General features: G+C 36.8%; 3 protein-coding genes across 3 annotated transcripts in view; all 3 read left to right on the top strand.

Annotated features, from left to right (window-relative positions):
- The first annotated feature begins 1,163 nt into the window (after positions 1 to 1,163).
- Positions 1,164 to 5,058, top strand: LOC140128433 (protocadherin gamma-B5-like). Its single transcript, XM_072150139.1, has 2 exons — positions 1,164 to 3,590; positions 5,029 to 5,058. The coding sequence occupies exons 1-2, from the start codon at positions 1,164 to 1,166 to the stop codon at positions 5,056 to 5,058; spliced, it is 2,457 nt and encodes an 818-aa protein (XP_072006240.1).
- Positions 5,059 to 6,618: 1,560 nt separating this feature from the next.
- On the top strand, positions 6,619 to 9,066 carry LOC140128432 (protocadherin gamma-B1-like). Its single transcript, XM_072150138.1, has one exon. It carries the CDS (start codon positions 6,619 to 6,621, stop codon positions 9,064 to 9,066), a length of 2,448 nt encoding a protein of 815 aa, XP_072006239.1.
- A 2,479-nt stretch (positions 9,067 to 11,545) lies between these two features.
- LOC140128431 (protocadherin gamma-B1-like) overlaps positions 11,546 to 21,954 on the top strand; it is a 61,134-nt gene continuing 50,725 nt past the window's right edge. The window contains exons 1-2 of the mRNA XM_072150136.1: positions 11,546 to 14,104; positions 17,909 to 20,413. Of these exons, the coding sequence (XP_072006237.1) occupies positions 11,678 to 14,104; positions 17,909 to 20,413 (4,932 nt within the window). The 5' untranslated portion in view covers positions 11,546 to 11,677. The remainder of the gene's footprint in view (positions 14,105 to 17,908; positions 20,414 to 21,954) is intronic.

Raw genomic sequence — 21,954 nt, 5'->3', positions numbered from 1 at the left:
CGCCTTTATCTAAAATTTGCTTTACACTTTAATGATCCATAATGTAAACTTCAGTACAGGTACTAAAATCTTCTTACCGGTGATTTTATTTGTGAGTTATCCATTTCTAATGTCTAATCTTCATCTTATATGTTGACAGAACATCACTTTAACTCTTTTTGCATTATGTTTACAGTAAACCTTTGTGGACTTTTTCTTTTGTTTATAAAATAATGTAAATATCCCTGAAATTAAAAGATTCGTAGAAGTCTTCCTGAGAAGAAGTAACTCTTTCCTACATATCCCTGGTGTTAGATTGGTAAACATATGGAAAGTTAAGCATATCCAAAGTCTAGCACCTACAGATCTTCTCCAATTGCTAACTGGCCATAGGGTAAGATTCCTGGATTCTGCAGGTGTAGGCACATACTTACCATAAGTAAAGGAAATGGAAATTCCTTGGATAGTCACTTAACTCTGCTTGGCATCCAGATGATCATACAGTATTTACCAAGAAGTGAATTGGATAAAGATGCAGTTAGTACCATAAAGACAGGGGCAATATCCAGGCAGGTGAAAGAGCTACATTTTAAAGCTTATAACAAAGCTTTTTTTTAATTCTAAACTATTAAAAAACTTTTTATATTTTCTATTGTAAATATAAAAGTAAATTTGCCATTAGATTATATAATAACATCAGATTTTACCACACAATTCTATGGTATTTTGGTTTTTAGGATTTGAAAAAAATGACCTAAGATTAGCTGATAATTTGGTAACGCACATACAATATCTCCTCTAAACTGGCATCCATTACAATAGTTAATTATCCATGATAACTAATAGTAGTGGATTTATTCCTTTATAAAATGTCATTTTAGAAGAACAACATATTCATTAATATACGTAAAATGTCTTCACAATGTGCTGTCTATCAGAACCAGTCACTAATGCTGCAGTTCCCCATATCGGCCTCAGAGCGCCGCTGTTCACCTATAAGGAAAATATTCTGTAAATCCAGAATCACCTCCATGATGCAGACAGTGTTCAACTGCAAGAAGAAATACACAGCATTTCACACTAGGATGTGCCGGGTATAGGACTCATACACAAGAGGGATTATTTTCCTGTGGATTCTACATATAACAAGGGATTTTACCATTATATTTCTGGTGAGAAGAAGGATGGCTGGATTACACCTGCAGGAAGGACAAGCAATGCAAGGACTCAGATGGCAAGTAATATTTCCCTTCTTATTCTCCTGGCTGTGTCATTCAGTCTCTGGTCACATCCATTATTCCATTAATGAGGAATTAAGGAAAGGATCTATTGTGGGGAATATAGCAAAGGATCTACAATTAGATGTTAAGGATCTCTCCAGAAGGAAATTACGTATTGTGTCCAAAACCTCTGAGAAATATTTTAGCATAAATCTGGATAATGGAAACCTGTACATTGCTGATAGGATAGACAGGGAGACATTGTGTAGAGCTGCAGCCGACTGTGTCCTTACATTTGATGCTGTGGTGGAAAATCCTCTGAATGTCTTTAGTATAAAGATTGATATTCAGGATATAAATGATAATCCTCCTAAATTTATTCTTGATACAATTAGAATAGAAATGAGTGAATCCACCTCCCCAGGAAGAAGGTTTCTTTTACAAAATGCAGAAGATCCGGATGTTGGTGTCAATTCCCTGATCAGCTACAGACTCAGTACAAACCAGTATTTTACTCTTGGAGAGAAGGTCAGCACTGATGGCAGTGTATTTCCAGAGCTGATACTAGAGAAACCTCTAGACCGAGAGACACAAGACAAGCATGAGCTCATCCTAACAGCTTCTGATGGTGGGAATCCTGTACAGACAGGCACTGCCCTAATAAATATCATTATCAATGATATCAATGATAATTCTCCAGTATTTACACAGGATGTATATAAAGTAAGTGTTAGGGAGAATATACCGGTGAATTCTACTATTCTGCAGGTCAGTGCAAGTGATGAAGATGAAGGTGTCAATGGGAAAATCATTTACTCCATAAGAACCACAGCAAGTGACATTCTACAAACTTTCAATATTAATTCCAAAAATGGTGAGATTAAAACGAAAGCACATTTAGATTATGAAGTGTCAAGGTTTTATGAGATTTCAGTGCAAGCTCAAGATGGAGGAAGCCTTGCAACCAAAGCCAAGGTTTTAATAGAAGTAATAGATGAAAATGACAATGCTCCTGAGATATCTATAACCTCATCATCAGATCTTATTCCTGAGGATTCTGTCCCAGGGACTGTGGTGGCTCTAATCCAGGTTCATGATCCTGACTCTGAAGAAAATAGTGAGGTCCAATGTGTTATACAAGGCAATTTACCATTTGAATTAATAACATCAGGAAGTAATTTTTATAAGATTGTTACAAAAAGTAGTCTAGATAGAGAAATCATGTCATCCTATAACATCACAATACAAGCCTCTGATAAAGGATCTCCTGAAATGACTTCTAGAAAAGTTATTAGACTTGATGTATCAGATGTCAATGACAATGCCCCAGTGTTTGAGAAACTGACTTATACTGCATTTATACCAGAAAATAATCTCCCTGGAGCTTCTGTATTTAATATTCGAGCAAGAGATATGGACAGTGAAGACAATGCTAAAATAACTTATTCTATAATGTCTACAAGGAATGAAGAAGATCTCCTGTCCTCCTACATCTCCATGAATCCAGTAACTGGGGTCATCTATGCTCAGAGGTCATTTGATTATGAAAAGCAGAAAGAATTTAAGATCCAAATCATTGCCAGAGACAATGGATCTCCATCTCTGAACAGCAGCACAACACTAAGAATATGTATAGTAGACCAGAATGATAATTCACCAGTCATTCTCTACCCATCCCCAGAGGCTGATAGCTCAACATTTGAGATGGTTCCTTGGACCTCTGAACCAGGCTCTTTAGTATCTAAAGTGGTGGCAGTGGACGCTGACTCTGGACACAATGCCTGGTTGTCTTACTTTTTACAATCTTCAGAACCATCGCTCTTCACCATTGACCAGCACACAGGGGAGATCAGGACATCTCGTGTATTTCAAGAAAAAGACATCATGAAACATGGAATTGTGGTTCTAGTGAGAGACAATGGGAATCCATCCCGCTCAGCTTCAGTCACTATAAACATGGTGATCGCTGGTCATTTTCATCAGGTCCTTCCTGAGCTCAGCAACCAGTCTATAAAAGAAGAATCTCAGTCCAACCTCCAATTCTACTTGGTAATAGCCTTGGCATTGATTTCCTTCCTCTTCATGGTGACTGTGATTATTGCAGTTGTCTCCAAGTACAAAGAGTCCAAATCTTCTACTTCATTTGGATCCATGAGTACAAGTCTATATCCACCGATTGATCCCAGATTTATGACACAGTTCAGCAATGGGACATTACCTCTGCCATATTCCTATGATGTTTGTGTAACTCTGGACCCAAGTGAGAGGGAATTTGCTTTCCTTAAACCTCAGCACAATGTTCCAGTGGAAAGTCTAATAGATGCCGATGACTCAGGGATTGGAAATGAATCGTTAAAAAACTCCTCACAGATAGAAAATCTTATACCACAGGTATGGTTATTGCCTAATTATTTTTCTATCTAGCTATACATTTTATCCGGAATTGTTGACTAGAAAACTAACTTTGCATTTTTTCAAGTTTTATTTTTTATTTTGCTTTTTATCCTTCATTAAGATAATATCACTAAAAATTTAAATTATTCTCTCTAGTTGTTCTAGTGTGGTTATAGTGGTTATAGAAAGTCATGGCATAAATAGCAAATGATGGATTCTTGTTGGAACAATATGGTAACTTAACGTACAGGTCATACATATAACTCTGAGGTCTCATGTTACTTAAATCTTCCTGTCTACCAGTGGTGGTGGCACTCAGAGCCATCTCTGTGGGAAACCAGGTCATCACCCTAGCACAGTGATTACCAGACAGGTTAAGTGGCTCAAGGCCTCCACCTGCAGCCATTTGTAGCCAATGATATGCTGCGGTCAGTGCTAATTTAAAGCACCACTTCCTGGGCTTCCTGTGATTGCATGTCGAGAAAGGGGGCATGGACAGGACTGGATTTACATTTGAGCTCCTGTCCCGTGATTCTGCCTGGATGGAAGCTACAATGACATTTCAAATTTATCTTCTACAACGGTATTAATGGCCTCACCATGCCAACACGATTGAAAGCTGTTGCAGAGCAGGAAGCAATGAGTTACTAATAAAATTGCTGTGTCAGCACTTTGTAAAATAATTGGGTTTTTGGCTGTAGTTTGGGCACTCCAAATGTTCACCACCACATCACTAAGGTTTGCAATATATCACTGAAATACGTGAATCTTTCTTTTTTTATACATATATTAATGGTTGTGCATAAAAGTTATTTTATAATTTTGCTTCATTTTAGCAAATTTTCTGCATTCTCAAATATTAAAGTCACAGCTGCTCATCTTGTTGAGGACCTTGGTTAATAAAAGTGTACTTTAAAAATTATATATACAGACGGTCCCCTACTTAAGAACACCCGCCTTACAGATGACCCCTAGTTACAAACGGACCTTTGGAGGTTGGTGATTAACTGTACTTTAGCCTTGGACTACAATGATCAGCTGTAAAAGTTATCACAGGTTTCTGCAATGAAGCTTTATTGTTAATCCTGGTTCTTATGACGACCCAACATTTTTAAAATCCAATTGTCACAAAGACCAAAAAAATGTTGTCTGGGGTTACAATTATAAAATATACAGTTCCGACTTACATACAAACTCAACTTAAGAACAAACTTACAGAACCTATCTTGTACGTAACCCAGGGACTGCCTGTACATTTTATTAAATTTTCACATTATAACAATGCCATTGAAGAAAACAAGCATTTTGACCAGTTGGTTCACCATGCACTCGTAACAAATGAGCAGAGATATGATTATAGCAAGGGTTTACATTACTCACAATCCTACTAAGAATTATTGTTCATTTGTTTCAATCCCACTAACTTCCAATTTAGGTCCTCATGACAAGGGCCATGGACGAGTAAGAATTGAAATTGGCTTACATCTTATTCAGGCCTCAGGGGCCTAATAAATCACTTAATATTTAACACTTTATAAATGTGTACATAGAAATGTGACCTTGTTGCAAGAAATTTTAGTTTTTAAGTTATTGTAGAAGTAATAGAGGAAGATTTCTTGTATTATGACATCCTTACCCTGTCTGGCTGCATCGAATAAATCAAGACGCTTCTGGCATAGAAATAATGCGCAGCTTGCAAACTTTCATATGTGTAATTCACAATCTCCTCCTGTGTTGGATGTGGTTGGAGAAGTATGGCATGCCAGTACTTATGGGGGAAGATAGAACCTGCTCTATGTTTCCCTCCCAGTACGGTATGGCACAGTGGTCAATACATCCATCAAAGCAGATGGACGTAATGCCTATTATAAAAAATATATAGGTTTTACAAGGTTTTTGTGGTAAAATTAGGGGCCTCGGCTTATACTTGGGTCGGCTTATACGGTATCTGAAATTTTTAAGTTCAATGATACATGATGTAAACTTTGGTAGAGGTACTGAAATCTTCTTACTGGTGGTTGTATTTGTGAGATATTCGCTTCTGTCTACTCCTCATTTTATGTTTGGATGGAAAGTCACTTTAAATCATAAAGAATCATGTTTACAATAAAACTTTGGGACTTTTTTTTATATCGCTGGTGTTAAAGTGGTAAACCTATGAAAAGTTAAGGGTGTCCAAAGTTTAGCACTAACAGATTTTCTTCAATTGCTAACTGGCCATAGGGCAAGATTCCTAGATTCCAGAGATGTAGGCACATACTTAACATAAGCAAAGGAAACAGAAAATACTTGGATAATTATTACACTCTGCATGGCATCTAGATGATCATGTTGTATTTAACAAGTACAAAAATAGAGAACGAGGTAGTCCCATAAAGAAGCAGGAGTAGAGATCTACAGTAGCCAGGTAGGTGAAAGAACTACAGTTTAAAAAGTTAACACTTATAACATAGTTTCTTAAAATTCCTAAATATTAATAAGCTTTTTATATTTTCTATTGTAAAATATTAAAGTAAATGTTATATTAGATTGTATAATTCCATTGTTTTTATCGCATAAATCTATAGTTTTTTGGTTTAAGGATAGGACAAAAATTAGATAAGATTACATAAAAATTTGATTCAGCACATACAATATCTCCTCTTACCTGTAATTAATTATAATATTTCCCACTAACTTATATCAGCTGATTTATAACTATATACATGTCATTATAGAAGAATACCATCTTTTATTATTTTATATACATAAACTGTATTTACAATGTGCTGTCTGTTAGAACCAGTCACTAATGCTGCAGTTCCCCATATCGGCCTCAGAGCGCCGCTGTTCTCCTATAAGGAAAATATTCTGTAAATCCAGAATCACCTCCATGATGCAGACAGTGTTCAACTGCAAGAAGAAATACACAGCATTTCACACTAGGATGTGCCGGGTATAGGACTCATACACAAGAGGGATTATTTTCCTGTGGATTCTACATATAACAAGGGATTTTACCATTACATTTCTGGTGAGAAGAAGGATGGCTGGATTACACCTGCAGGAAGGACAAGCAATGCAAGGACTCAGATGGCAAGTAATATTTCCCTTCTTATTCTCCTGGCTGTGTCATTCAGTCTCTGGTCACATCCATTATTCCATTAATGAAGAATTAAGGAAAGGATCTATTGTGGGGAATATAGCAAAGGATCTACAATTAGATGTTAAGGATCTCACCAGAAGGAAACTACGTGTTGTTTCAGGAGTCTATCAAAAATATTTTAGCATAAATCTGGATAATGGAAACCTGTACATTGCTGATAGGATAGACAGGGAGACATTGTGTGGAGCTGCAGCCGACTGTGTCCTTACATTTGATGCTGTGGTGGAAAATCCTCTAAATGTCTTCAGTATAAAGATTGATATTCAGGATATAAATGATAATCCTCCTAAATTTATTATTGATACAATTAGAATAGAAATGAGTGAATTCACATTACCAGGAACAAGGTTTCTTTTACACAATGCAGAAGATTTGGATGTTGGTGTTAATTCTGTGATAAGCTACAGACTCAGTACAAACCAGTATTTTACTCTTGGAGAGAAGGTCAGCACTGATGGCAGTGTATTTCCAGAGCTGATACTAGAGAAACCTCTAGACCGAGAGACACAAGACAAGCATGAGCTCATCCTAACAGCTTCTGATGGTGGGAATCCTGTACAGACAGGCACTGCCCTAATAAATATCATTGTCACGGACTTCAATGATAATTCTCCAGTATTTACACAGGATGTATATAAAGTAAGTGTTAGGGAGAATATTCCGGTGAATTCTACAATTCTGCAGGTCAGTGCAAGTGATGAAGATGAAGGTGTCAATGGGAAGATTATTTACTCCATAAGAACCACAGCAAATAATATTCTTCAAAGTTTTAAACTCAATTCCAGCAGTGGAGAGATTATTACAAAAGGACAATTAGATTATGAAGTGTCAAGAAAATATGAAATTTTGCTGCAAGCTGAAGATGGAGGTGGCCTGGCAGCCAAAGCCAAAGTTTTAATAGAAGTCATAGATGAAAATGACAATGCTCCTGAGATATCTATAACCTCATCATCAGATCTTATTCCTGAGGATTCTGCTCCTGGGACTGTGGTGGCTTTGATACAAGTTCAAGATCGGGATTCAGGAGAAAATGGTGAGGTCCAATGTATAATAAAAGGGGATGTACCGTTTGAATTAAAATCAACTGCAAATAATTTTTATAAAATACTTTCAAAACATAGTTTAGATAGAGAAATAATATCATCCTACAACATCACAATACAAGCCTCTGATAAAGGATCTCCTGAAATGACTTCTAGAAAAGTTATTAGACTTGATGTATCAGATGTCAATGACAATGCTCCAGTGTTTGAGAAACTGACTTATACTGCATTTATACCAGAAAATAATCTCCCTGGAGCTTCTATATTTAACATTCAAGCAAGAGATTTGGACAGTGAAGACAATGCTAAGATAACTTATTCTATAATGTCTACAAGTAATGAAGAAGATCTCCTGTCCTCCTACATCTCCATGAATCCAGTAACTGGGGTCATCTATGCTCAGAGGTCATTTGATTATGAAAAGCAGAAAGAATTTAGGTTCCAAATCATCGCCAGAGACAATGGATCTCCATCTCTGAACAGCAGCACAACACTAAGAATATGTATAGTAGACCAGAATGATAATTCACCAGTCATTCTCTACCAATCTCCAGAGGCTGATAGCTCAACATTTGAGATGGTTCCTTGGACCTCTGAACCAGGCTCTTTAGTATCTAAAGTGGTGGCAGTGGACGCTGACTCTGGACACAATGCCTGGTTGTCTTACTTTTTACAATCTTCAGAGCCATCACTCTTCACCATTGACCAGCACACAGGGGAGATCAGGACATCTCGTGTATTTCAAGAAAAGGACATCATGAAACATGGAATTGTGGTTCTAGTGAGAGACAATGGGAATCCATCCCGCTCAGCTTCAGTCACTATAAACATGGTGATCGCTGGTCATTTTCATCAGGTCCTTCCTGAGCTCAGTAACCAGTCTATAAAAGAAGAATCTCAGTCCAACCTCCAATTCTACTTGGTAATAGCCTTGGCATTGATTTCCTTCCTCTTCCTGGTGACTGTGATTATTGCAGTTGTCTCCAAGTACAAAGAGTCCAAATCTTCTACTTCATTTGGATCCATGAGTACAAGTCTTTATCCACCGGTTGATCCCAGATTTATGACACAGTTCAGCAATGGGACATTACCTCTGCCATATTCCTATGATGTTTGTGTAACTCTGGACCCAAGTGAGAGGGAATTTGCTTTCCTTAAACCTCAACACAATGTTCCAGTGGAGAGTTTAATAGATGCTGATGACTCAGGGATTGGAAATGAAAGTTTAAAGAATTCTTCACCTGCAGATTATCTTATATCACAGGTACGTATGAATATGCTATAGATTCTGATAATTTGGGAATCAAAAATTGAACATTAAGAAGCTGTCCAACTGTAGACATTTATAAAACATTTAAATTGTTTTGTTTTATTAGTTTTAATTTACGACTTCATAGATTATTTCCAACTTGCACATTAGTTCCAAAAAACGTTTGACATTTCCAAATATACTTTATAGATTTATTTGATCCTGTCTGTTTTCGGAAAAGAAAATTCTATTAAAATTCTATTATTACTAGTTTGAAAAAAAAAACATTATTTGCAGATGAATATATATATAGCTATAAAGATGTTTCTTATAAGTTATATTTATCATATATGTATATATATATATATATATATATATATATATATATATATATGAGATTTATTAATTAAGATTTGATAAACTTAAGTATATGAATACTGTATCTCAATGATGGCCCTCAAGCGGTGACCCTTGCTTGACCATCCTATGATCAGTAATAAAGGGATTATCATTACTTGGTGATCAATGTAAGGTAATGCATAGAAAAGCCAGATTGTCCATTGGAGAATCCGCTCTTATATATTGGTATTCTGAGTGAAACCACAACTGCAGGTCATGTTTGTAAGATATTACATTGTTTTACTGTTTTTATTTCTGTAAATTATCTTGTATTGCATATTCGATCACTTTTGTCAAATGATGGGGTACAAGTCTTTTGAATTCTTAGATATAAGTAAGATATTTAGGAGTTAAAATTTATAAAATAATCTTCAGTATGTATTCTGCATGGCAGTTATCCAGTCTAAGGCCTCTAACACTGCCTAAAACCTTGTAGTTTTCGGTTTTGACCGCGATCAATGTACTACAGTGTGATGTGACAAAAGTGTGAAGAATCCATGTAATGGTATTTTTAAGTAACAAAAACTTTTCCTTAGCTTCTTTAGTTTGTTTTTAATTTGGGCCTAAGGAAATTAAATCCCATTGAGGACTGTTGAGTAGCTGTAAAAATGTTGGGAGAAAGAATTAAATGAGTTCTACATTACAGGGGACATTGAAAGTTATACGAAACATAAAATGTATAATAAATATAAATATATATAAAAGCTAACTGTACATTGTAAATACAATGTATGTAAAGCAAGAATGTGTAAGGTTTGCGTCAATAAATTATCATTTAGAATGTATCAGATTTAAAACATATTATAAACTTTAAATCTGCAACAGTTTAACCAAAGAAATTAAAGTGACAGAACAGTTTGTGGTACAGTTAAACATTTAAAAAGTATCTGGTTGCATGTTAGTACAGATAATCTTGACAGGTTGTGCTAAGTGCTTCTAGCAAAATATCTGCTGCCTTCATATACCCTCAGACACAAAGAGAAAGCTAAGGCCATCTTATACTTAAGGAAAATAATTTTAATTAGCCAATCGGTTTTGGGACTGTACCAGACCCTTCTTCAAGGTATACAAATTCTAAACTGTTTACTAAGCCTTGGCATGATACAGCGTGGACAAGCAAATCTTTATGGCAACCTTATTTCATTTCTTAAAACTATGTCATATTGGTGAAGTTAGACAAAGAGATCATGCGAACAAGAGATATTGAATTATTGTTATCATTGTAATTATAATTGCTGCATATATCTAGAATAGATAATCCAAGGAGCCGTAAATGGTATCTGTTCTGTATGTTCTGGTTACCCTATGGTTGTATTTACTTACTGTGCTGCATAGAACAACCATTAGGTCAAGCTATGGTTGCTAAAGAGCCATTTTGGGGTCAGGGACCACAATTGGTACCGCATAGGAATCCATCAAATAAAACGCTATGGAAAACAGGCCATAATTCTGCAGTATTTGGTAAGATGGTTCAGGTCAATGAGCACTTTATCATCTTACGTTTTTTAAGATGATATCTGAAACTTGTAAAAAGCTTCCTCAGGGCAATCACAAGGAAGAACAAACAAGAGATATTTTCTCATTGTTAGAATCACAGGGTTTGCTATATGACAAGATGCCACCTATACTTTAGATAGTAAGATAAATTAGGGTTGATTGGTGTGTGTCCACTTTGTAGCTACGCTACAAGGAAAAACAGCATTATGTAGGGCATGTTATAGAATTTAAAGACACAGCTTTCATGTTTCCTAATCGACCCACTGGGCTGAGTGGATTACACTTAAGGTCTCCTCCATGCTACTTATAATAAAAATCAAGATTTAAAAATATTAAATGAATCAGTTCTACTTCAGGGAAGCAATCCAAAGATTATTCTGGTGGTAAACTCAAGTAATAAACTATAATGTTTAGCTAAAACCAGCACTAATATGTCCTCGAAGATCCTTTATCAAATATATATAAATTCTTCTTCTGTATGTACACATAAAATATATTGTGATATCTTCTAGCAATGATAATGCAGTTCCCCATATCGGCCTCAGAGCGCCGCTGTTCACCTATAAGGAAAATATTCTGTAAATCCAGAATCACCTCCATGATGCAGACAGTGTTCAACTGCAAGAAGAAATACACAGCATTTCACACTGGGATGTGCCGGGTATAGGACTCATACACAAGAGGGATTATTTTCCTGTGGATTCTACATATAACAAGGGATTTTACCATTATATTTCTGGTGAGAAGAAGGATGGCTGGATTACACCTGCAGGAAGGACAAGCAATGCAAGGACTCAGATGGCAAGTAATATTTCCCTTCTTATTCTCCTGGCTGTGTCATTCAGTCTCTGGTCACATCCATTATTCCATTAATGAAGAATTAAGGAAAGGATCTATTGTGGGGAATATAGCAAAGGATCTACAATTAGATGTAAGGAATCTCTCCAGAAGAAAGCTATACATTGTGCCAGGATTATCTGAGAAATATTTTAGTATAAATCTGGATAATGGAAACCTGTACATTGCTGATAGGATAGACAGGGAGACATTGTGTGGAGCTGCAGCCGACTGTGTCCTTACATTTGATGCTGTGGTGGAAAATCCTCTGAATGTCTTCAGTATAAAGATTGATATTCAGGATATTAATGACAATTCACCAACATTTATCCGTGATACACTAGCATTAGACATAAGTGAACTCACCTCCCCAGGAGCTACATTTTTGCTACAAAAAGCAGAAGATGTGGATGTTGGTGTTAATTCTGTGATAAGCTACAGACTCAGTACAAACCAGTATTTTACTCTTAGAGAGAAGGTCAGCACTGATGGCAGTGTATTTCCAGAGCTGATACTAGAGAAACCTCTAGACCGAGAGACACAAGACAAGCATGAGCTCATCCTAACAGCTTCTGATGGTGGGAATCCTGTACAGACAGGCACTGCCCTAATAAATATCATTGTCACTGACTTCAATGATAATTCTCCAGTATTTACACAGGATGTATATAAAGTAAGTGTTAGGGAGAATATACCGGTGAATACTACTATTCTGCAGGTCAGTGCAAGTGATGAAGATGAAGGTGTCAATGGAGAGATCACTTACGCTTTTAGTACAACCGCAAGAAATATTCTTCATACTTTTTTCATTGACTCTAAAAAAGGAGAAATTAGAACAAGGGGAATCTTAGATTATGAGATGACTAGAAATTATGAAATTTCTGTACAAGCCCAAGATGGAGGAGGTCGGGCAGCTCATGCTAAGGTTTTATTAGAAATCATAGATATCAATGACAATGCTCCAGAGATATCTGTTACCTCTTCATCAGATCTTATTCCTGAGGATTCTGCTCCTGGGACTGTGGTGGCTCTGATTAAAGTTCATGATCCAGACTCAGGAGAAAATGGTGAGGTCCAGTGTATAATAAAGGGGGATTTACCATTTGAGTTAATTTCACCAACAGGAAATTTTTATAAGATTGTAACAAAAAGTAGTCTAGATAGAGAAATAATATCATCCTACAACATCACAATACAAGCCTCTGATAAAGGATCTCCTGAAATGACTTCTAGAAAGATTATTAGGCTTGATGTATCAGATGTCAATGACAATGCTCCAGTGTTTGAGAAACTGACTTATACTGCATTTATACCAGAAAATAATCTCCCTGGAGCTTCAATATTCAATATCCAAGCAAAAGATATGGACAGTGAAGACAATTCCAAGATAATGTATTCTATAATGTCTACAAATAGAGAAGAAGATCTCCTGTCCTCCTACATCTCCATGAATCCAGTAACTGGGGTCATCTATGCTCAGAGGTCATTTGATTATGAAATCCAAAAAGAATTTAGAATCCAAATCATTGCCAGAGACAATGGATCTCCATCTCTGAACAGCAGCACAACACTAAGAATATGTATAGTAGACCAGAATGATAATTCCCCAGTCATTCTCTACCCATCACCAGAGGCTGATAGCTCAACATTTGAGATGGTTCCTTGGACCTCTGAACCAGGCTCTTTAGTATCTAAAGTGGTGGCAGTGGACTCTGACTCTGGACACAATGCCTGGCTGTCTTACTTTTTACAATCTTCAGAGCCATCACTCTTCACCATTGACCAGCACACAGGGGAGATCAGGACATCTCGTGTATTTCAAGAAAAAGACATCATGAAACATGGAATTGTGGTTCTAGTGAGAGACAATGGGAATCCATCCCGCTCAGCTTCAGTCACTATAAACATGGTGATCGCTGGTCATTTTCATCAGGTCCTTCCTGAGCTCAGTAACCAGTCTATAAAAGAAGAATCTCAGTCCAATCTACAATTCTACTTGGTAATAGCCTTGGCATTGATTTCCTTCCTCTTCATGGTGACTGTGATTATTGCAGTTGTCTCCAAGTACAAAGAGTCCAAATCTTCTACATCATTTGGATCCATGAGTACAAGTCTATATCCACCTATTGATCCCAGACTTATGTCACAGTTCAGCACTGGGACATTACCTCTGCCATATTCCTATGATGTTTGTGTAACTCTGGACCCAAGTGAGAGGGAATTTGCTTTCCTTAAACCTCAGCACAATGTTCCAGTGGAAAGTCTAATAGATGCCGATGACTCAGGGATTGGAACTGAAACTTTAAAGAGCTGCCCACCAGTTGAAAATCTGATATCACAGGTATGTTTTCAAATATTTATTATTTTGTTAATTGCATTTCTTTAACATTTAAGCCATTTAGTTTTAGTATCTTTATCACAAGATGGTTATTTTCATATAATGCCAGTTATTATTTTGGAGACATTCCTGAGGAAGCTACACAGGAAGTGATACACATTGGGTTCTTAAGTAATTGGATATTTCCTGGTCTGATACCTACTTCTGCCCTTTCCATACTATAATCTTTTTGACTTATCCGTGTAAACCGAGTATGCCTACATATTACTGGATACTTTGCAGATAACTGAAAGTGTTTACTGCGACTGTTGTATATCTTTATATATGATCAAAGCCCAACAGCAACAATCTTTCGGCTGATTAAAACTAGATAAGAAAATAAATCACAGTTTTCTTATCTATTTTCTGATTGAAGGCTTTTTGGCTTCTATTTTCTATTGTTGGTTATAAGGTCATCCATTTTGCCTGATCTCCAGTAACAGCACTTAGTGATATACTATACAGCAGCCTTGTGGTCATAGATAGGAAAAGTCTGGAGCTGACATCTATGGAACATTTAATAGGCATGCTCTGTGCAGATGAAACAAATTTTTCTGTCAAAACTTAATCATAGTTACTACTGGAGGTGGTTGTGATTTTATTCTATAGAGGCGTTATATTCTTTTGTTATTATGGCAATGTAATTACGTCTGGTGGCCAGAGTTAAAATTTTCAGGATAAACTACTTTATATTATATAGTATACTTTTATATGATATAAGAGTGAGATGGAAACAGAAACAATGCTAACAAATAGCTATGAAATAAAAACGTTATTAAAGATAGGTTACTTTCTGGTAATATCTTCCCTTTTAAATCTCTAACATACAAAACATAATCTAAATAGAGAAGCAATATCATCCTACAATAGCTGTGTGGCACAGAGACAATCTCTGCTTAAAGATAAAAGTGTGGCATTACTATACTTAACATTGTGATCCCTCTGAAATGGTTATATTCATAAATCATAGTGATGTAATAGCAGAATAAGAATGATTAAATCACTTTGTCACTTTGACATCTGTAAAGGATCATACAGTTTATGCATATATTATAAAGTTTTGTGTCACAGTGGGGCAAACTGCGTCCTTGGAGTTCCTGGAAAGTGCATTGTCTGTCGATAATGCACTGTGCCACGATTCACTAAGATCGTGCGCCCGATATCTTGCATGTGTCGCTTCCCTGCTCAGGTCCGACAGAGTTCACCTTCTTCTTCCTGGTGTATGTAAGTGCAACACTTACATACACCAACACAATTTGAAAGTTAAATCTTGGGCTCAGTCCGAATCAGTTGGAGCGTCCGACGGAACGCCCCCTAACTTGTGTCGCATGGAAGCCAGCGCAGCTGCGAGAAAAAACGATTGCATGCGCCAAATTCCCAGCACAGACACCTGTTAAATAACTGCTCAAGCCAAGCAAACCCCGAAAAAACATGACGAAAGTGCAGTGCACGACGCTTAGTAAATAAGTCCTAGTACCCTGTTTCCCTGAAAATAAGACAGTGTCTTATATTAATTTTTGTTTCTAAAGAGACACGAGGTCTTATTTTCAGGGGATGTCTTATTTTTCCATGAACAAGAATTTACATTTATCGTTGAACAAAAAATCAACTTCTCTAACTTCTTTATGACTCTCCAAACTCTGAATTTCCTGCTGTATGTCTTGTGACTCGATTTTTATTAGAATCATTGGCCCCAATCTCTAATGTTTAGTAAAAGAACTTTCTATAAATGACCCTTCTTATCCTGGAAGCTGCTGGTATCACGTTTGCCGCACAACAGCCAGCGATTTACTTCCATGAATGTCACATCCTTCTGCAGCATCTAAAAGATTTACTAATACTAATGTATGGCATGGGGGGAGCTGCTGCTATGGCGGCCGCTAGGTCTTATTTTCAGGGGAGGCCTTATATTTCTAAGCCTGAACAAAATTGTACTAGGTCTTACTTTCGGGGGATGTCTTATTTTAAGGGAAACAGGGTATGTTAGAAACCAACATATTTGGGATTTGTTTCAATACTTGGAAATAAAAATAACATTTATGAATTAAAACTTATAAAACTGTGAAAGTGTCCTTGCATGTTCTACATGGCATGTGTCCAACCTTGCACTTTTACAAATGATTGTCTAGAGTGGTGATATTTAGGATGGTGTTATAAAACTAATGATACACGGGCTGTCACATCCTGTTGTGATCTAAGACTACTTGAAAATATTGTAATTTACAACAAATTGCACAAATTGCAGTGCAGTTGCAAAAATATATCTACCTATAGTTTACAGTATCATAAGTTAATTTATAGCTTCTTGGCTGCTGTTGGGACTTGCAATGAATTTTTAGCTTCCATCATGTTAGAAGAGGATACGTTTTGCAGAAACAGATGTAAAAGCATATATATAATGTATTTATAGTGTTGGATAGTAATACATTATATAACATCCAAAACAAATGACTTTTGGTTATAAGCAAACCTGTATTGATCAGTAGACCCAAGTGAAATGTTATTTTTGGTAGAGTGTCAGAGTCTATCCCACAGTGGTCTCATGTTGGACCTACATATCATTACAGCCTGGGGGTAAATTAAAATATTAGTAGCCTCTTTTACAGAGCTTCACTGGGAGGTCCCAACTTTAAGGCCCCTTTCACACTTAGGAGTTTGATGTGTTGAGTTTGCATCACACTCGGAGCTCGTCCTGCCTGGAACGTCCGTCCTGGAAGTTGCAAACTGTTACTGAACTCAGGATGTCAGTTCAGTTCTGGTTTGCAGTGTTTGGACCAAACGATCCAGCCAGCAAGAGCTGCAGGTGTGATGCAAGTTCAACGCATCACACTCACAAGAGTGAAAGAGGCCTAAGAGTTATCTAAGGTGTCTACATTAAAGCTTTGTTTTCAATCCATGTTGCCGCAACATCCAATAATAATCAGATTCCAATTGTCACAAAAAACTTGGCAATTAATCACACTTTCAAAATATAGCTGTGCATACTTAGACTAAGTTTATATATACATTTTATATATGCATTCAGCAGGTTCCTTTCCCTTCCATTAACAAATAATGGAAAAATAGTGCAATAACCCAATATGAAAAGGTAACAGAAGGAATATTTTAAAGTATATGTAATTATTTCCTATAACATATTAGTTGGGCACAGATGTAGGTAAATCAGGTTGCTGATATTGGGGTGTATGTTGTGTAGTAGAGTATATGGTACATAATGGAACTGTTAATTGATTCTATCGTGTTAGCTTACAGTGGAAGTGTCACTTGGTGAACTTAAGGGCAATTTTATTTGAGCACCAAAATAGTTGGGAGAGTGTCAATAGTGCTAACAAAATAAGGCATCATTCAATAGAGTGCCAGAAACGAGCAAAAGGTCAAAATTCTCTAGCATTTGAACTTCCATTTTCCAACTTTAAACTTAAATGTAATATATATTAGAAATAAGGCATTCACTTAAGTCCAACACATTGGATTGAATATTGTGCTACAAATAACTTTGTTTTCAAATATATAAATGGTTAATTTAGAAATGCTTTTTGTTACTAATAGATTTTTTTTTAAATTACCATTGTAATGAAACGCTTTAAGAAGTCTGACAGTTTTAAAGCCAAATCACTGATGCTGCAGTTCCCAATATCGTCCTCAGAGCGCCGCTGTTCACCTATAAGGAAAATATTCTGTAAATCCAGAATCACCTCCATGATGCAGACAGTGTTCTACTGCAAGAAGAAATACAAAGCATTTCACACTAGGATGTGCCGGGTATAGGACTCATACACAAGAGGGATTATTTTCCTGTGGATTTTACATATAACAAGGGATTTTACCATTATATTTCTGGTGAGAAGAAGGATGGCTGGATTACACCTGCAGGAAGGACAAGCAATGCAAGGATGGCAAGTAATATTTCCCTTCTTATTCTCCTGGCTGTGTCATTCAGTCTCTGGTCACATCCATTATTCCATTAATGAGGAATTAAGGAAAGGATCTATTGTGGGGAATATAGCAAAGGATCTACAATTAGATGTTAAGGATCTCTCCAGAAGGAAATTAAGAATTGTGTCTGATGCATCTTACAAATACTTCAGTATAAATCTGGATGATGGAAACCTGTACATTGCTGATAGGATAGACAGGGAGACATTGTGTAGAGCTGCAGCCGACTGTGTCCTTACATTTGATGTTGTTGTGGAAAATCCTCTAAATGTCTATAGTATAAAGATTGATATTCAGGATATAAATGATAATCCTCCGAAATTTATCCATGATACACTGACATTAGACATCAGTGAATCCTCCTCCCCAGGAAGAAGGTTTCTTTTACGAAAAGCAGAAGATGTGGATGTTGGTGTTAATTCTCTTATAAGCTACAGACTCAATACAAACCAGTATTTTACTCTTGGAGAGAAGGTCAGCACTGATGGCAGTGTATTTCCAGAGCTGATACTAGAGAAACCTCTAGACCGAGAGACACAAGACAAGCATGAGCTCATCCTAACAGCTTCTGATTGTGGGAATCCTGTACAGACAGGCACTGCCCTAATAAATATCATTGTCACTGACTTCAATGATAATTCTCCAGTATTTACACAGGATGTATATAAAGTAAGTGTTAGGGAGAATATACCGGTGAATTCTACTATTCTGCAGGTCAGTGCAAGTGATGAAGATGAAGGTGACAATGGGCAGATTACTTATTCTATTAGTACCACAGTAGATGATTTTCTTCTGCTTTTCAATATTGATTCCCAAAATGGGGAAATTAGGTCAAGGGGGGCTTTAGATTATGAGGTGACTAAAGATTATGAAATCTCTGTCCAAGCCCAAGATGGAGGAGGCCTAGCTGCCCATGCTAAGGTTTTGATAGAAATAACAGATGAAAATGACAATGCTCCTGAGATATCTATAACCTCATCATCAGATCTTATTCCTGAGGATTCTGCCCCTGGAACTGTGGTGGCTCTGATTAAAGTTAATGATCCTGACTCAGGAGAAAATGGAGAGGTCCAATGTATAATAATAGGTGATTTACCATTTGAGTTAATTTCATCATCGAGTCATTACTATAAAATTGTTACAAACAAAAATTTAGATAGAGAAATAATATCAACTTTTAACATCACAATACAAGCCTCTGATAAAGGATCTCCTGAAATGTCTTCTATAAAAGTTATTAGACTTGATGTATCAGATGTCAATGACAATGCTCCAGTATTTGAGAAATTATCTTACACTGCATTTATACCTGAGAATAATCTCCCTGGAGCTTCAATATTTAATATTCGAGCAACAGATATGGACAGTGATGACAATGCTAAGATAACTTATTCTATAATGTCTACAAGTAATGAAGAAGATCTCCTCTCCTCCTACATCTCCATGAATCCAGTAACTGGGGTCATCTATGCTCAGAGGTCAATTGATTATGAAAAACAGAAAGAATTTAGGACCCAAATTATTGCCAGAGACAATGGATCTCCATCTCTGAACAGCAGCACAACACTAAGAATATGTATAGTAGACCAGAATGATAATTCTCCAGTCATTCTCTACCCATCACCAGAGGCTGATAGCTCAACATTTGAGATGGTTCCATGGACCTCTGAACCAGGCTCTTTAGTATCTAAAGTGGTGGCAGTGGACGCTGACTCTGGACACAATGCCTGGCTGTCTTACTTTTTACAATCTTCAGAACCATCACTCTTCACCATTGACCAGCACACAGGGGAGATCAGGACATCTCGTGTATTTCAAGAAAAAGACATCATGAAACATGGAATTGTGATTCTAGTGAGAGACAATGGGAATCCATCCCGCTCAGCTTCAGTCACTATAAACATGGTGATCACTGGTCATTTTCATCAGGTCCTTCCTGAGCTCAGTAACCAGTCTATAAAAGAAGAGTCTCAGTCCAATCTACAATTCTACTTGGTAATAGCCTTGGCATTGATTTCCTTCCTCTTCATCTTGACTGTGATTATTGCAGTTGTCTCCAAGTACAAAGAGTCCAAATCTTCTACTTCATTTGGATCCATGAGTACAAGTCTATATCCACCGGTTGATCCCAGATTTATGTCACAGTTCAGCAATGGGACATTACCTCTGCCATATTCCTATGATGTTTGTGTAACTCTGGACCCAAGTGAGAGGGAATTTGCTTTCCTTAAACCTCAACACAATGTTCCTGTGGATAGTCTAATAGATGCTGATGACTCAGGGATTGGAAATGAAACTTTAAAGAGCTGCCCACCAATGGAAAATCTGATATCTCAGGTATTTTTCATACATTTATTATGTTGTAAACCAGCATTTCTTTAAATGTTAAGCCATTTAAGTGTAGCATTGTTATGCCAAGAGGGTTATTTACATAAAATGCCAATTTTTATTATGGAAACATTCCTGAGGATATTATCTAACATTCAAACAATTGACTTTTGGTTATAAAGAAACCTTTATTGTTCAGTATACCCAATTGAAATTTAATTTTTTTGGCAGAACGTCAGAGTCTACCCCATAGTGGGGTCATGCTTGGCCTACAGATTATTGCAACCTGGGGGTAAATTGTAACATAGCAGCTGCCTCGAGAAAGCTTCACTGGGAGGTCCCAACTATATGGCCCCTTTCACACTTGCGAGTGGGATGCGTTCAGCTCCCATCACACTCGCAACACATGCTGCCTGGAATGTCCATCCTGGAAGTTGCAAAGTGATGTACATTGGGTTCTCAAGTAATTGCATACTGACTGGTTTGTTACCTGCTTCTGCCCTTTCTATACCATTACCTTTTTTACTTATCCATGCAAGCCAATGCATGTGTGCATGTTATAGGATACTTTGCTGTGTTTTCTGCAATTACTTATCGCAACTGTTCTATATCTGTATATATGATCAAAGTCCCTGTTATGCTACAAGTTGTACATTTAATTTTTATGTGTTGATTTGGGCTACAATTTCCACCATATAACAGGAAGGAGGGATTTCAATACTTAATTTGCATTTCTCCTATTGTCAATCTCCCTTTTTACGACTGATTTGGCAAGCTCTGTGTAGCGCTACGTAATCTGTGTGTGCTATATAAAAATAAAGAATTATTATTATTTACCAACAACAACAATCCTTCTTAACTTTTCTCTATCTTCCAGAAGTGCCCTTCTTCCCTTCTTTAGTTTTATTTATATTACGGCTGATTAAAACCAGATAAAAAAATATATCACAGTTTTTTTTAATCTATTTATTTTATCTAATGGGTGAAGGCTTATTTGCTTATATATTCTGTCCAGAATTATGGGGTCGGCCATCTTGCCTGAGCTCTAGTAACAGCACAGCAGTGATGTGTTTTAGAGCAGCCTTGTGGTCATAGGCAGCAATAGTCTGGAGCTGACTGACTGACATCTGTGGAAGATTGTACAGGCAGTCCCCAGGTTACGTAGATGATAGGTTCTGTAGGTTTGTTCTTAAACTGAATTTGTATGTAAGTCGGAACTGTATATTTTATAATTTTAACTCAAGACCCTTTTTTTGGTCTCTTTGACAATTGGAATTGAAATATGTTGGCATGTCATAAATACTTACATTAACAATAAAGATTAATTGCAGACACCTATAATAACTGTTATAGCTGTTTATTGTAGCCTAGGGCTAAACTACAGTAAATTAACAATTACCAGAGGTCCATTTGTAACTAGGGGTCGTCTGTAAGTTGAGTGTTTTGTTAAGTAGGGGACCGCCTGTATAGGCATGCTCTGTGCAGATGAAACTAATTTGTGTAACTAAACTTGAACATTGTTGGTACTGTAGGTGGGTGTGATGTTATTC

Source organism: Engystomops pustulosus, chromosome 4 (genome assembly GCF_040894005.1).
Source record: "Engystomops pustulosus chromosome 4, aEngPut4.maternal, whole genome shotgun sequence".
Classification (NCBI taxonomy): Eukaryota; Metazoa; Chordata; class Amphibia; order Anura; family Leptodactylidae; genus Engystomops; species Engystomops pustulosus.
This window is presented reverse-complemented; position numbering and strand designations above follow the sequence as displayed.